Source organism: Nelumbo nucifera, chromosome 5 (assembly GCF_055504915.1).
Source record: "Nelumbo nucifera cultivar China Antique chromosome 5, China Antique-T2T, whole genome shotgun sequence".
Taxonomy (NCBI): domain Eukaryota; kingdom Viridiplantae; phylum Streptophyta; class Magnoliopsida; order Proteales; family Nelumbonaceae; genus Nelumbo; species Nelumbo nucifera.
The window spans coordinates 85,139,824-85,152,247 of record NC_142653.1 but is presented as its reverse complement, the minus strand read 5'-3'; the positions used below and the strand labels follow the sequence as shown (position 1 = coordinate 85,152,247).

The following is a 12,424-nucleotide window of genomic DNA, read 5'->3' as shown; positions in this document are numbered from 1 at the left end:
TGTGTCTCCCATCACATACCCTAGTTTTCCCCTCCCTCCAATGGCCATCACAGCTGATTGGGCCCATTCCAAATAGTTTGTTCCATCAAACTTGACTGTAGTAATCTGAAATGAACTGTTATCAGTAGAGTTTACAGCTCCAACAAGTCCATCTCCATTTGGTTTGTTCTCATTTCCAGCCATTTCCATGCTGAAGTGGACCAAAAATAATCACTGAATGAGGAGTACAGCACTGTTCAAAACCCTTTTCTAAGCAGAAGTTCCAGGTACTGACCAAACAATACTCAAAGGAAGCAAAGAACAGTCCGTATAGGTGCACAGGCCTTTTTACAAACACAAGGTGGGCAATAGATGAGACCACACTGTCAAAAAGTAATACAGTCCAGAGAACAGTCCATACAGGTGCCCAAAAGCAGTTCAAGAGAAACAACAACCAGCAGTACTGATTCCAGAGATATTTCAGCCACTTGACAGTCCAAAAAATATGAAAACAACCCAGAAATTTCTGGGCTGAAGCAGTCTAAAAGAACAGCCGAATAGCTGTACTATTTTCAAAGAATTTTCAGACACTTTAACAGTCCAGAAAAATAAAAACAACCCAGAAATTACTGGGCTCCACTCTCAATCTCTGATTTAAGTTCTAAACTAGAAACCAACCTGTTTTCTCCAATTCTTCCTGGTCACTGGACAACTCTCCAAGAGATTTGAATCTTGGGCACCTTCTTCAATCTCCAATGACCTCCAAGAACCAGGCGACTCAAGTTGAAGCTTCCAGCCCTAGAACACTCTCATGTAGTCGGATGGTCAACACCTACATGAGAGCCTAAGCCAGGTTTAGGCCTGCTCTGATACCAAGTTGTCTGAAACCAAGAAGGTTCAGGCCTGTCAAGTAAGGAGAAATAAACCAGAAATGAAGAGAAAAAAAGGAGAGAAGAAAAGAGAAGAGAGTAAGAAGAGAGAAGAGGAGAGGAGAAGAGGAAGAGAGAAAAGAAGAGAATGTGAGGGTTCGGCACTCTTGGTCTTCCGCCCCAAATGTCATTTAAATTAAGTCTTCAACATTAAGTGGTACAATGACAGGAATGCCCCTGTCACTAGAAACAACAGAAAAATTCTAACAGTACTGTAGACAAGAAAGAACATATGAGCAGGTGGTGGGACCACAAGCTGGTCAACCATTTTCTCTACAGGCACAATAGAAGGTTGAGTTGGATCAACCAGTTTCTATGTTCACTTGGAGTACACTCTATGATTTGGTGGTTGTGTAGCCTCCTTAATAGTGACAACCTACAAGGACTCTGCAATGGCAAGAGAGAGGAATAGGAGAAGGGGAAGATTCTACTATAGAGAAAATGGGTACATTCTCAAAGAATGAAACATCAGGAAGAACAAATTACTTGTAAAGTGCAGGACTATAACATTTGTAACCCTTTTGAGTTTGAGAGCGTCCTAGAAACACACACATGAGCACTCAAGAATCAAGTATATCCAACCAAAGACCAAGACGATGCACAAAACTGTTGAGGGCCCGGGAATAGGATCTCATCACGGGTCGGTCCACGGGGAAAACCTCCTGTTTTCCCTTGTTCCTTCCTGCTCGTGATGAACCTATCTTGGCACCTTCGGTGATTTGTCCAAGAGATCACCAACTTCTCCTAACTCACTCTTAACTGAATAATTTGATATCTCATTCAATAATGGGGTCTCCTTAAATAGGAGATTACAAGAGTCCTAATCAAAGGGAGTCTCCTTGCTGAATAGGGAGACTTCCAGTTTTATCTTGCTAAGGATAAAATAAGCTAATCCTAATCTGATAAGCTACTAACAAGATAAGATAAGCTAAGCTAATCCTAATCTGATAAGCTATTAACAAGATAAGATAAGAGATAAGAACAATAAGATAAGAACAAGCAAAATGAGCTAATCTAATCTAGATAAGGCTGCTGTTGCTGAACTGGGTAGGATGAGCATCACTGAATCCTTGCTGCTGCTGGCGGTGGGCCCGGGGCCTGTTGCTGCCGGCGGCGATGGTACGTCTTCCCGAGGAAGGCGTCCATAACAAAAACATACACAACCAAAAATCTGAGGGGGGAGAGAAAACAAAGGTATAGAGGGAAAAACAAGAGAGGAAGGAGACTTGCCACCAAGGATGAAAGAAGGCATATGATTTATAATGACACAAGAGGTTAGAGTGACATCACTCCAATAAACTTTGAGCACTAACATCTGATTTAATAGATTTCAAGCTGCATAAATTAAATGTTAATTTTTCTGTTTAGCCACACCATTTTGCTGTGGTGTGTATGAACAAGAAGACTGATGAATAATCCCATAAGAATCAAAATAGGATTGAAAAGGTTCATGCAAATATTCCATTGCGTAATTGGAAAGAAACACTTTTTTTTTTTGATCAATAACAGTGAAATTTTATTAATGATATAAAATCAGGATTACAGAGACACTTTCATAAAAACACCAAATTGATTTTGAATTTCAACATAGAATTAAAGATAGTAAACAACTTAAAATGCTTTTTCATTAAATAAATCCAAGTCATTCTTGAATAATTATCATGAACATTACAAAGTATTTGAATGTGTTATATGATTCAACATGATTGGAACCCCAAAGATTATAATGAACAAGTTCACAAGGACTTGAGACTCTATTATCACTTTTTGGAGCAAATGACACTATGATGTCTACTAAGTTAACAAGGACTTGAAACTTACTGCTTTAGGATGAGAAGAGATGAATGGCCCAACCAAGAATGACATTGGTGGAGTTAGTATAGTATGCAATGCTTTCTACAAACCACCACCATCCAGATAGTACAATCGTCCAACCTCACACCCACTATCAATTGTTATCCCCATTTTGACATCTTAAAAGGCACAGTAAATGGGATAAAATAGGACATAACAATTGAGTCTTTGTTAACTTATAAACATGAGACTATGTAGAGAAACTGGGCTGAATGGGCACACAGCATGTAAAGCAACTACCCTCAAAACCAGTATCAATTAACTATAGTGAGTTTACAAACTGTTGGAAGTCATGTTTTTGTTGTTGGTGGGTTCTTGATGGCCTCTTGGGCGAGTATTAAATTTTGCATTTATTGCAAATGTTCATAAGCTTGAAACTTGTAAACAATATTTGATACTGGAGTTAGTAACTTATCATTGTTGACATAGGTATTCTGAATATTTTAAGGTATCAGGATGCTATAGCTTGTGATTCACTTCTTTTAACTTCTAATCTATCTTCACCCCGTAGTTCATGTTGCATTTCTCAAAGTTGCTTTTATAGTTTCATGTTTTCTGTTGGGTGTCACCCAATTAGTTCCATCTTCTAATTCTTGCATCCGATGCAGGTCCTACTTGATTTTATACGGCAAATAAATGATGATCAAGGGTACATTGTTCTTTTCCTTTTGTATTTCTTATTCCTTTCTTTCTCCTCTTTGGTAAATTCTTTTTCACTTATCCAGAAAATAGAAAACGAGCATAGCTTGAGATGCACTGTTTTTTGCTGTTTCTACTCATGTTGTAGTATTTAAATGGAAATAACATATCAGCCTCAAACCATTTCTGCTCTTTTCTCTTTATTACATTTTGCTTTATAAATTCAAAGGAAAATTTCTCATTGTACATTACCTATGCAAGTGAACCTCTTATAACCTGCCTACTTAAAAAGGGGATTTCCATAATTTCCTCTTCTCTTCTTCAACTATCGCATAAATATGCACATGTATATTCTCTCTCCCTCTCATTATATGTATGAATACATGCATCTGTGCTTGTATGTATAGACACCAGTCACACCACATGAATGCTGGTGGCAATATCATTCTTTTATGAAAGGACCTTACTAGATTTGCTCACCTAAATCTTGGGTAACTATTTCCCTTTCTTTGTTTCTTCCATCTTTTAATGGGCACATCTACTACCATCAAACTATGTTGTGTAGTTAAGTTTTTTGCTTGGAATGATTTTTCAGTGTTTACACATTATTTGTTTTGTTCTAGTAAAAAAATCTATGTAACTTGACTTTGTCCCACTTTTACATGTCATTAAGCATTCATCTTTTTTTTAAATTATGTATTTACTATTGTTATGTCATAGGTTATTGTAAATTCTGCCCAGGAAAAAGGTTATTGTAAATTCTAAAATTGTTTCTCCTATTTCATTTCTCTCCCTAAACCAAAATCCTCCTTGCACCCTATCGTATTGGGTATCTACTTCCTTTCCTCACATGCCTGTTTTGATCTCCTATAAAAATCTTCTCTTCATTTGGATTTTTTGTAGTCCAGTTATGTTTTCCCAATATTGTCTTTTAATGTTTTCTTATAAATCCACTTGAGGTGCACAATGACTAACTATGTTGATTTCTTTACCTTGAACAATGGTTCATAATTTCGATGTTGATTAACATTTCTTCATGTAGAGTTGGAGAAATTTTGCTAAGATATTTGAGGAAATCTAAAACATAGGAAAGTTTTCTAGAAACATAGAATTAGTTAATAAACCTTCAAGAGATCATTGAAGAAATATAATTGCACATTTAAGGCTCAAATCCATAGCAAAGAACTATACAAGTTAAATAGGAAAAACTAAGAGATTGTACTAGGAATGTTTTTCTTTGTCTCCCTTTTGGTGTTTAGCCATCTTCTCTTCTTTATATACGTCAATTATTTTCCATTTGAACTTTTGTCTTTATTGTTATTATATGTTTTGATTAGATTGAGAATACTCTTTTGTAGTTATATGCATTTTTCTTTTTCTTTTGAATTATAGTGAGTTAGTGAATCATATCAAAGTAGTAAGCCAATGATCAAATTATCAATTTCCTGTTGCTACTTTTAGGGAAAAGTTATGATGGTTAGTGAGTCATATCAAAGTAGTAAGCCAATGAAATATTCTAAAATTTTAAATTTTAAATATATAGTCTATCAAAGAAATCTGAAATATCGCTAGCATATCGCAAAATATCGGGGATATTTGGGAGAAAAAGATCCTTGGAAAATTTCATATTGTCACCTAGCAAATGGGGATATTGCCAAATATCGTTAATATTGTAGTGCATGCCTAGAACAAGTCTACTTAAAATTATTATTTCCCCGACCTTGTTAAAATTTACAATTTTATTTTTTAGATTTTATCTACTATTATTGCTACTCCATTTATATTATTCACTTATCCCTAATATGATAGTTTAGTATCATAGTTTACAGATATTAATTTTTTAGCCTTTTTCCCTTGTATTTAGTTTCTTGTAAGCATGCTATATTAATCTGTATCCTCTTTATTGTGTCTACTAATTTCATAATCTTTCTTGTTGACGTTTCTACATTTGAAAACTAAATTCATTTTTCTTGGACCAATTGTTTTTACCCATCCTTGTCCAAATGAATGTTGGAACCCTTGTCTGTTTAACAATGTTTCCATGATGTCTATATTTTTTACAATATTTCTATTGGAAATTTTGACATTTCTGACATGTTGCCTTTGTTTAGATGACTAACATTTCCATTAATGCCAGCATTTTAAAACTTGGCTCAAAGCAAACCTCTTATCATCAATAGATTTAGCTCAATTAATATTATTGTAGGCTTCTGTGAAGATATATCTTGATGTACATTATTGGAGTAGTCCTTGTCGTACAGTATCATAGTTCTTATTATTTTATTTGTTCTTTTTATCTTTCAGACTTGTAAGGGCATTCTTGTAACTGTACATACTTTTTATCTCTTTAATATCTTTAATATAGAAGAGGCTCTTTGGGGTGGGGGTCAACTATTCTTGACACCCCTAGATCTGTTTTCTTCTAGATCCGAATTCAGTTCACATGGTATCAGAGCGGGTTGCTCTTTGATCTTCCTTCTCTTTGATCCATCTTGCCTTCGTGATCTACTGAAAACCTACAGCTCTGCCGAGTGGTCCTGGACTGTTTTGATCTATCCAGGAACTCCTCTTCTGTTTTCTACGCACCCAAAAAGAGAGATTTTATTGGATCTCCCTCGTTTGACCTCCGTTTGCAGCAAGATTTGAAAGGAGTTGTCTCCTAGCCCTTCTCAACATATTCTGAAATTTTTACGGAAATCTGTGAAGTTTTGATAGAGATCTGGACTCTTCTTGGTGAAAGAATGGTAAGATCCACCGTATGGATGCCAAAAGGGTGCGGAATGGGTAGGCGAATTTCAAAAATTTCTTACCTTTCTTCCAATTGGGAATCATATTCCCTAAATTTAGAATACAGTATTCAAGGATCTGACTTAAACCAAAACCGAACCAGATCTGAACCAAAAGGAAGGGAAGGGATATACCTGATCCGAAGAAATAGTATCTCCCAACGTCGGTGTTCACGCCCAAAGAAACTTCCAAGAACCGCTCCCACTGAAGATGACACAGTGATAATGAAGCAGAACCAGCAGTGTTCGTCCCACGAACCAGGTTCTTCTGAAGAACTTGATGGAAGCAATGAGCACCACACACAATCAAACTTTCAACAAAGATTGATATCAAGAACCTTTCTTGATCTTTCCCTCACTGAGAAAACAAACTAGCAGTAGATGGCGGCTGAAACTGGAGGAGAGAACTAGAACAGAAGGTGGCGAACAACTTTCTTCTCTCTAGGGTTTTCTCTGAGATCTTATCTCAAGATGCAGTGTATTCTGCGAATACCCTTAGGGTTCGAATTCTTGTAATTCGAAATTAGGGTTTTCTCCTCTTTTCTTAGTGATTAAGAAACTTCATAATCTCATTAGGAGTTATCCTAATCCAAATCTGTATTTGGATAAGGAGTCTTCTTAATCCTATCTGCAGATTAGATCAACCCACTCCTGGTCTTATCAGGAGGCTACCAGATTCAAATCCTAATTTGAATTTGGTCTCCATGAGTGGATAGGGTTAAGACCCAATCCTTTTTGGCCTGACCTAACCTCATATCCGCCCCTTTAAGTGACTGATCAAATCAACCTAGTTTGAAATGGGCTTTAGGCCCTACATGCATCAAGTGCTCAATAGGCTTCCAAACTGCTGCCCAGTTGGGCTTCTTTGTATGGCGTGGGACCCAAGCATTGATCTACACATCAGCCAGATGGGTTCGGCCCATCCTCTGTTACAAAGCCTACCCGAATTCACTGGAAAGCCCAGTGAACCCCTTGAGCCCATCACATGGACTCTATGGGCCCAACACTTACACTAAGTGGTCCCTGGGCCAAGCCATCTTATAAAAACTCAGGGATTGTGGGCAGATGCAAGATTAGCCCATCAGGTATTACCCTAAATGGCCTTACACTCAACCTCTCAGCCCATAATGATCCAAAACACTGCCCGACAAGAGAGGACCCCTCCCTCGACTGCAAGACACAGTGCTGCACTCTCCTCTTGGATGGACCCCGGGGATTAAAACCTTTTTGCAATCAAGTTGAAACCGTACATATATATTATATCATTATAAATATATTTTGCAAAACAAAATTCCAACGGTTGAAATCGACTGCCGGCAGTTTTGGTTTCCATCAGAGAGAGTGCATCCCCGATCATTACCTTTGTCCGACAAAGGGGCTGATCCTATCACTATGATCACCTACTCAGATGGGTTCATGAACCATCCCAACATACCCAGGTTTTGACCCCCTCTAAGGATCTCACTGATTGGCATATCAAAGACAGCCCAATCCGCCACTTAGTGCAGTATCATAATCAAGTCTAGGGGTCAGGTGTAACTTTCCTGTTTTGCCCACTCATCACCAAGGTCCAGGGCAATACTGGAAATCTGGTCCGGTTCAAGGTTTCAAGTAGTCCTACACTGCATGTGCTTTGGGTCTCACCCTCGTAGCTGAGACAGGCCACCCCAACACTTGGCGGCACACCAGTGTCAGCCTTATCAGGATAGGTCTCCCTAGACCGATCCACTGGTTGTGAACATTTTAAACTAACACAAGTCTCATTAAGTGTCCAGTTTAAGGGTCTTACACAGAAACATACCACACAACATGAATCAAACATGCACTTTATTCATTTACACTAAATGTCTAAAGTACATCAAAACTGATTGGAGCTAAGGGCATACAAACTGTCTAACACTTGGCAGCTGCACCCGGACTTTCCTTTTCTAGACTGTGTTCAACTTTCCTTTGTTTTGGATCTTGGACAATCTCCAGTGAAAGTAAGGGGTTTCTATCTCAGTTTGTTTTTTTTTTTTTTTGTTCTCTTGGATTGATTACAGCCTATTTCACTTGTCTTTGGATCAAGTTTTTCTTCAGATTAGTTTCTTTAAACTTCAAGTGAACCCTACTTGTCCTATTGTCTTGCTGTAATGGCTTCAGATAGAGGTGATATCATCCCTGTAAAGATGAATTGACAGAACTATGGGATGTCGAAATTTCACTTTGACTTTTATGTTGAGGGAAAGGGTTTAAAAGGATATCTGAATGGAATGGTCACCAAACCAGCTGAGGCCGAGGCCAAAGCTTTACAACAATGGAAGTTGGACAATGGTAAACTTGTTTCTTGGATTCTGAGTTCTATTGACTATCATATATATGTACCCATGAGGAGAATTAAAACAGCATATGAGATGTACATGTATCTAGAAAAGGTTTATCAACAGTCCAACGTATCTAAGCAATATTAGATAGAATCAGAAATATTCTCTTACAGCCAAGGAGATAGGAGGATACAGGAGTATTATTCTGGTTTTCTTGATTTATGGGCTGAATATGAGATTGTTCACATTGAACCCTCGGATCTAGTGGAGTGTATGAAATATATTCAGAAGCACATTGAGAAGAGAAAGGTGACTCAGTTCTTGATGAGACTAAGACCAAAATATGAGATAATCAGGTCCAACATTCTAAGTAGGGGAACACTTTCAGATATGAATTTTGTTTTAGGGGAACTTCTGAGAGAAGAGACTAGACTTCTCACTGCAGCCAGGTTTGATGGGAAGATGGCTGAAGTTGGGGCTGAAACAGCCTTTGTTGCTCATGGGGGTAAGAAGCCAACCTCCAAGTACCTCTCCAAAACCCAGTGCTATGAGTGTAAGGGTTTTGGACATATTGCATCTCACTGTAAGAAGAAGAATATGTGTACCTATTGTAATCAACATGGTCACATCATTCCAGACTATCTAATCAGACCAGCTAAGGGCTCTCAGAAAAAGAATCAGCCCCGGGCCTATCAGGCAACAAATGGACCAACAATAGACACTCTTTCTACCAAGGGTTAGTCTTCAGTGAAAGGTGAATCAACAGGTGTCATGGATGAAGAAAGGGTTCGGCAACTGGTATCTTCTGCTATTTCCTCTACTTTCTCTGCTATTGGCTTTTCTGGTAAGTTCTCTGCATATTGTTCTTCCCCTTCACATGCTTGGATTATAGATTCAGGTGCCACCAACCATATGACAGGAGCTACTTAAACCACCTAATCCCTTCCACTAAAAGTCACCATAAACATATTATTACTACTAATGGTGAAAAGTTAGACATCATTGGTAGTAATGATCTGTCCCTTCAACGTCATCAACCAGATCCTTTCCTCTCTCCAAAACCCTCTTAGTACCCAACCTTACGACTAATTTGATTTTTGTTGGTCAACTTGTTGATGAAGGAAATGTTCTCACATTTTTCTCATGATGGTTGCTTAATACAGGACTGGTACACTGGGAAAATGAAAGGGAAGGGGCGTAGGCTGGGCCGTATGTTTGTGCTGGAGTTCGAGAAGTCTCAACCAAGGGCATCCTCATCTTTACTTAGTTCTTCTTTGTTTGATTCTATATTGAGTTATAGAAATAATGTTTGGGATTTATGGCATAAACGATTGGAGAAATAATGTTTGGGATTTATGGCATAAACGATTGGGTCATCCATATTTCCAGTAGAAATCACTGAGTAGAGAAGAAAAGAGAGGGAGAAAAGAGTAGGAAGTCAACCAGGATTCTTGAATTGACCCTAGCCGCCAACCCCTCATTATATTTATACTTAACTTAAAGAATGAGATATTACAAGGATGCCCTTAGTAGGGTGGCTACTAATGTAGTTGAATAGTCACAACTTAAAAACATAAACTAATGGGCCTAAAGCCCAACAACTTCCTAACTAAATAGCTTAAAATAAGAATAAAAAACAACTAGGCCCAACTCAGCACTCCCCCTCAAGTTGGGAGTAAATGTCAAACATTCCCAACTTGCGTAGATCATGCTCCAACTTGTTATTTGCAACACCTTTTGTGAGAACATCCGCAAGCTGCAGATCAGAAGCAATGTATGGAAGACAAACTTCTCCAGAAGTTACTCTTTCTCTGATAAAATGTCTATCCACTTCAATGTGCTTAGTTCGATCATGTGGACCGGGTTATGGGCAATGTTAATTGCTGCCTGGTTATCACAATATAACATCATAGGTTCTTCTGCCTGTACACCAATTTCTTCTAATAGGGAACGGATCCAGAGAAGTTCTGAAACTCCATGTGCCATGGCCCTGTATTCAGCTTCAGCACTTGATCTTGCCACCACTGTTTGTTTCTTACTCTTCCACGAGACAAGGTTACCCCCAACAAGGGTGCACACTCCTGAAGTTGATCTCCTGTCATCAAGGCATCTTGCCCAATCTGCATCTGTATAAGCCTCTAGTTTCAACTGTTCATGATCAGTAAACAATATGCCTTTGCTCGGGTGTCCCTTCAGATAAGCAAGAATCCTGTCAACTGCCTCCCAATGCTGGAACATGGTAAGGTCCCCACACATCCGAATGGATAACATCAAAAAAAGAACACCTTTTATTACTAGGTTTAAATGAATGTCTACAATGCTTTCTGATGGAGGACGATTTGGCTCAACCCCATGAACCCAAAACACGTGGGCATGACCTGGCTTGGTGAACAGTCCAACCTAGCAGCATGATCTCGACTCGACGGGAAGGAAACGCCAAGTCAAAGACAGTCAACTCGCTGAGGGCTAATACCTCGGTGGGTCAGTCCCTCGCCTAGCTCGGAGAGCCCGGGCTCTCCCCTAAGGGACGCCAAGCTTTTCCCCACCTGGGAGGGAGCACCTCGTTGCTTCGAGGCAGGGACCTATCTGCCTTGAAGCACCCCAGTATGTGGCAGCTCGGCGAGCCGCATAAAGGAAGGCAGGAAGATCTCCTGCCCGACCGCCGTACCTGACAAATCTGGTGACAGCAGCCGTGTCCCTCTTCAGGCAGCGTCGTGTCTGCCACCTTTAGAAGGTGTCCTATGCTTGACAGACACGTACCTAGGAGTGACGGCCCCGCGCGTGCCACCTCAGCCCTGCCAATAACGGCTGGGCAGGTTGGCAGTGGTGGTTATACCCGCCCTGTCAGAGGTCAATGGGCAAGAGGTAACAGATTCCTGCTATAAGGAGCTTAGCATCAAGGAGGAGGGGGATCTTCTTCATCTTCGGTACGCGCGCTATCTTCACTCTTAGCCTTCATCTTTCTCCTTGCTTCTCTTATCAAGTACTAACTTAATAATCGGAGTGTTCCCGCCGGGTAACTCCCTCCGGGAACTTTCTTCTTCTCAGGTATCTTCCAGGAGCCACGTGAGTGCCAGCTAGGAGTGACCGGATCACGCTACATCATTTGGCGCCGTCTGTGGGAAACGCTTCAAAAAGCCTTTCTCTAAACTTCCACATCTTTTTACTCTCCAAAAACTCAACGCTCATGGCGTCCTCAAGCAATATCGGACGAAGCACGGAGATGAATAACTCCAGGCAACAGCCCCAGGTTCCTACTGTCTGCATCGGACAGTTCACCGTCCCCCTCTCAGCGGACGGGATCCCTAGTTTGAACGTGCCTCTTGCAGGAGCACCCGTTGTTGCTCCATTCCCTACCACAGTCAGAACAACCTTCACTGAACCCTCGGTTGTGCCCCAGCGGCCAGCCCGAACCAGCTGGAAGATTTGGTGCAGTGCATGCGGGCCATGCAGGCTCAAATGTAGCTATTTCAATAGTTTCAGATCTATCAACAGCACGTGCTACACCAGGTCTCCCAGTACCAGTATCAGTAGCAATTCCCTCAGCTGCCCCAACCTCAGCATCAGCAGCCGCAGCTCCCTCCTCGGCACCCGGCCTCGCAACAAGCCAGGTCTTGCCATCAGGAGGAGCACCTTTCTCGCCAAGGAGAGGCCCCCCAGAACCCTCCTAGGAGCCAGGCCTCCTCCCGCAGCAAACAAGGAAGACCAACCACTCCGGCCTCACCGCGGGCAGTCAGGTAGGGAGGACCCCAGCTCGCCAGGTCCACGTCTCCTCAGCCCTCGAAGCCCGATACCCCGTTCCTAGAGAACCGGTTTGAGATCCTGGCCGCAGGCTCCAAGCAGGATCCCTCTATCCGCAGCCAGCACTAGCAGCCTGAGCTACTTCCTACACACACCATTCCTGACAGCACGGAGGTGAGCAGAACCAACGCCG

At 40.7% G+C, this 12,424-nt stretch overlaps 1 protein-coding gene across 3 annotated transcripts in view; it reads left to right on the top strand.

The window, feature by feature from the left end:
• Positions 1 to 12,424, top strand: part of LOC104612935 (retinal-binding protein) — a 152,800-nt gene that overhangs the window by 64,415 nt on the left and 75,961 nt on the right. For all 3 annotated transcript variants that reach the window (XM_010280593.3, XM_088887375.1, XM_088887374.1), the window contains exon 6: positions 3,371 to 3,411. In XM_010280593.3, coding sequence (XP_010278895.1) covers positions 3,371 to 3,411 — 41 coding nt within the window. The remainder of the gene's footprint in view (positions 1 to 3,370; positions 3,412 to 12,424) is intronic.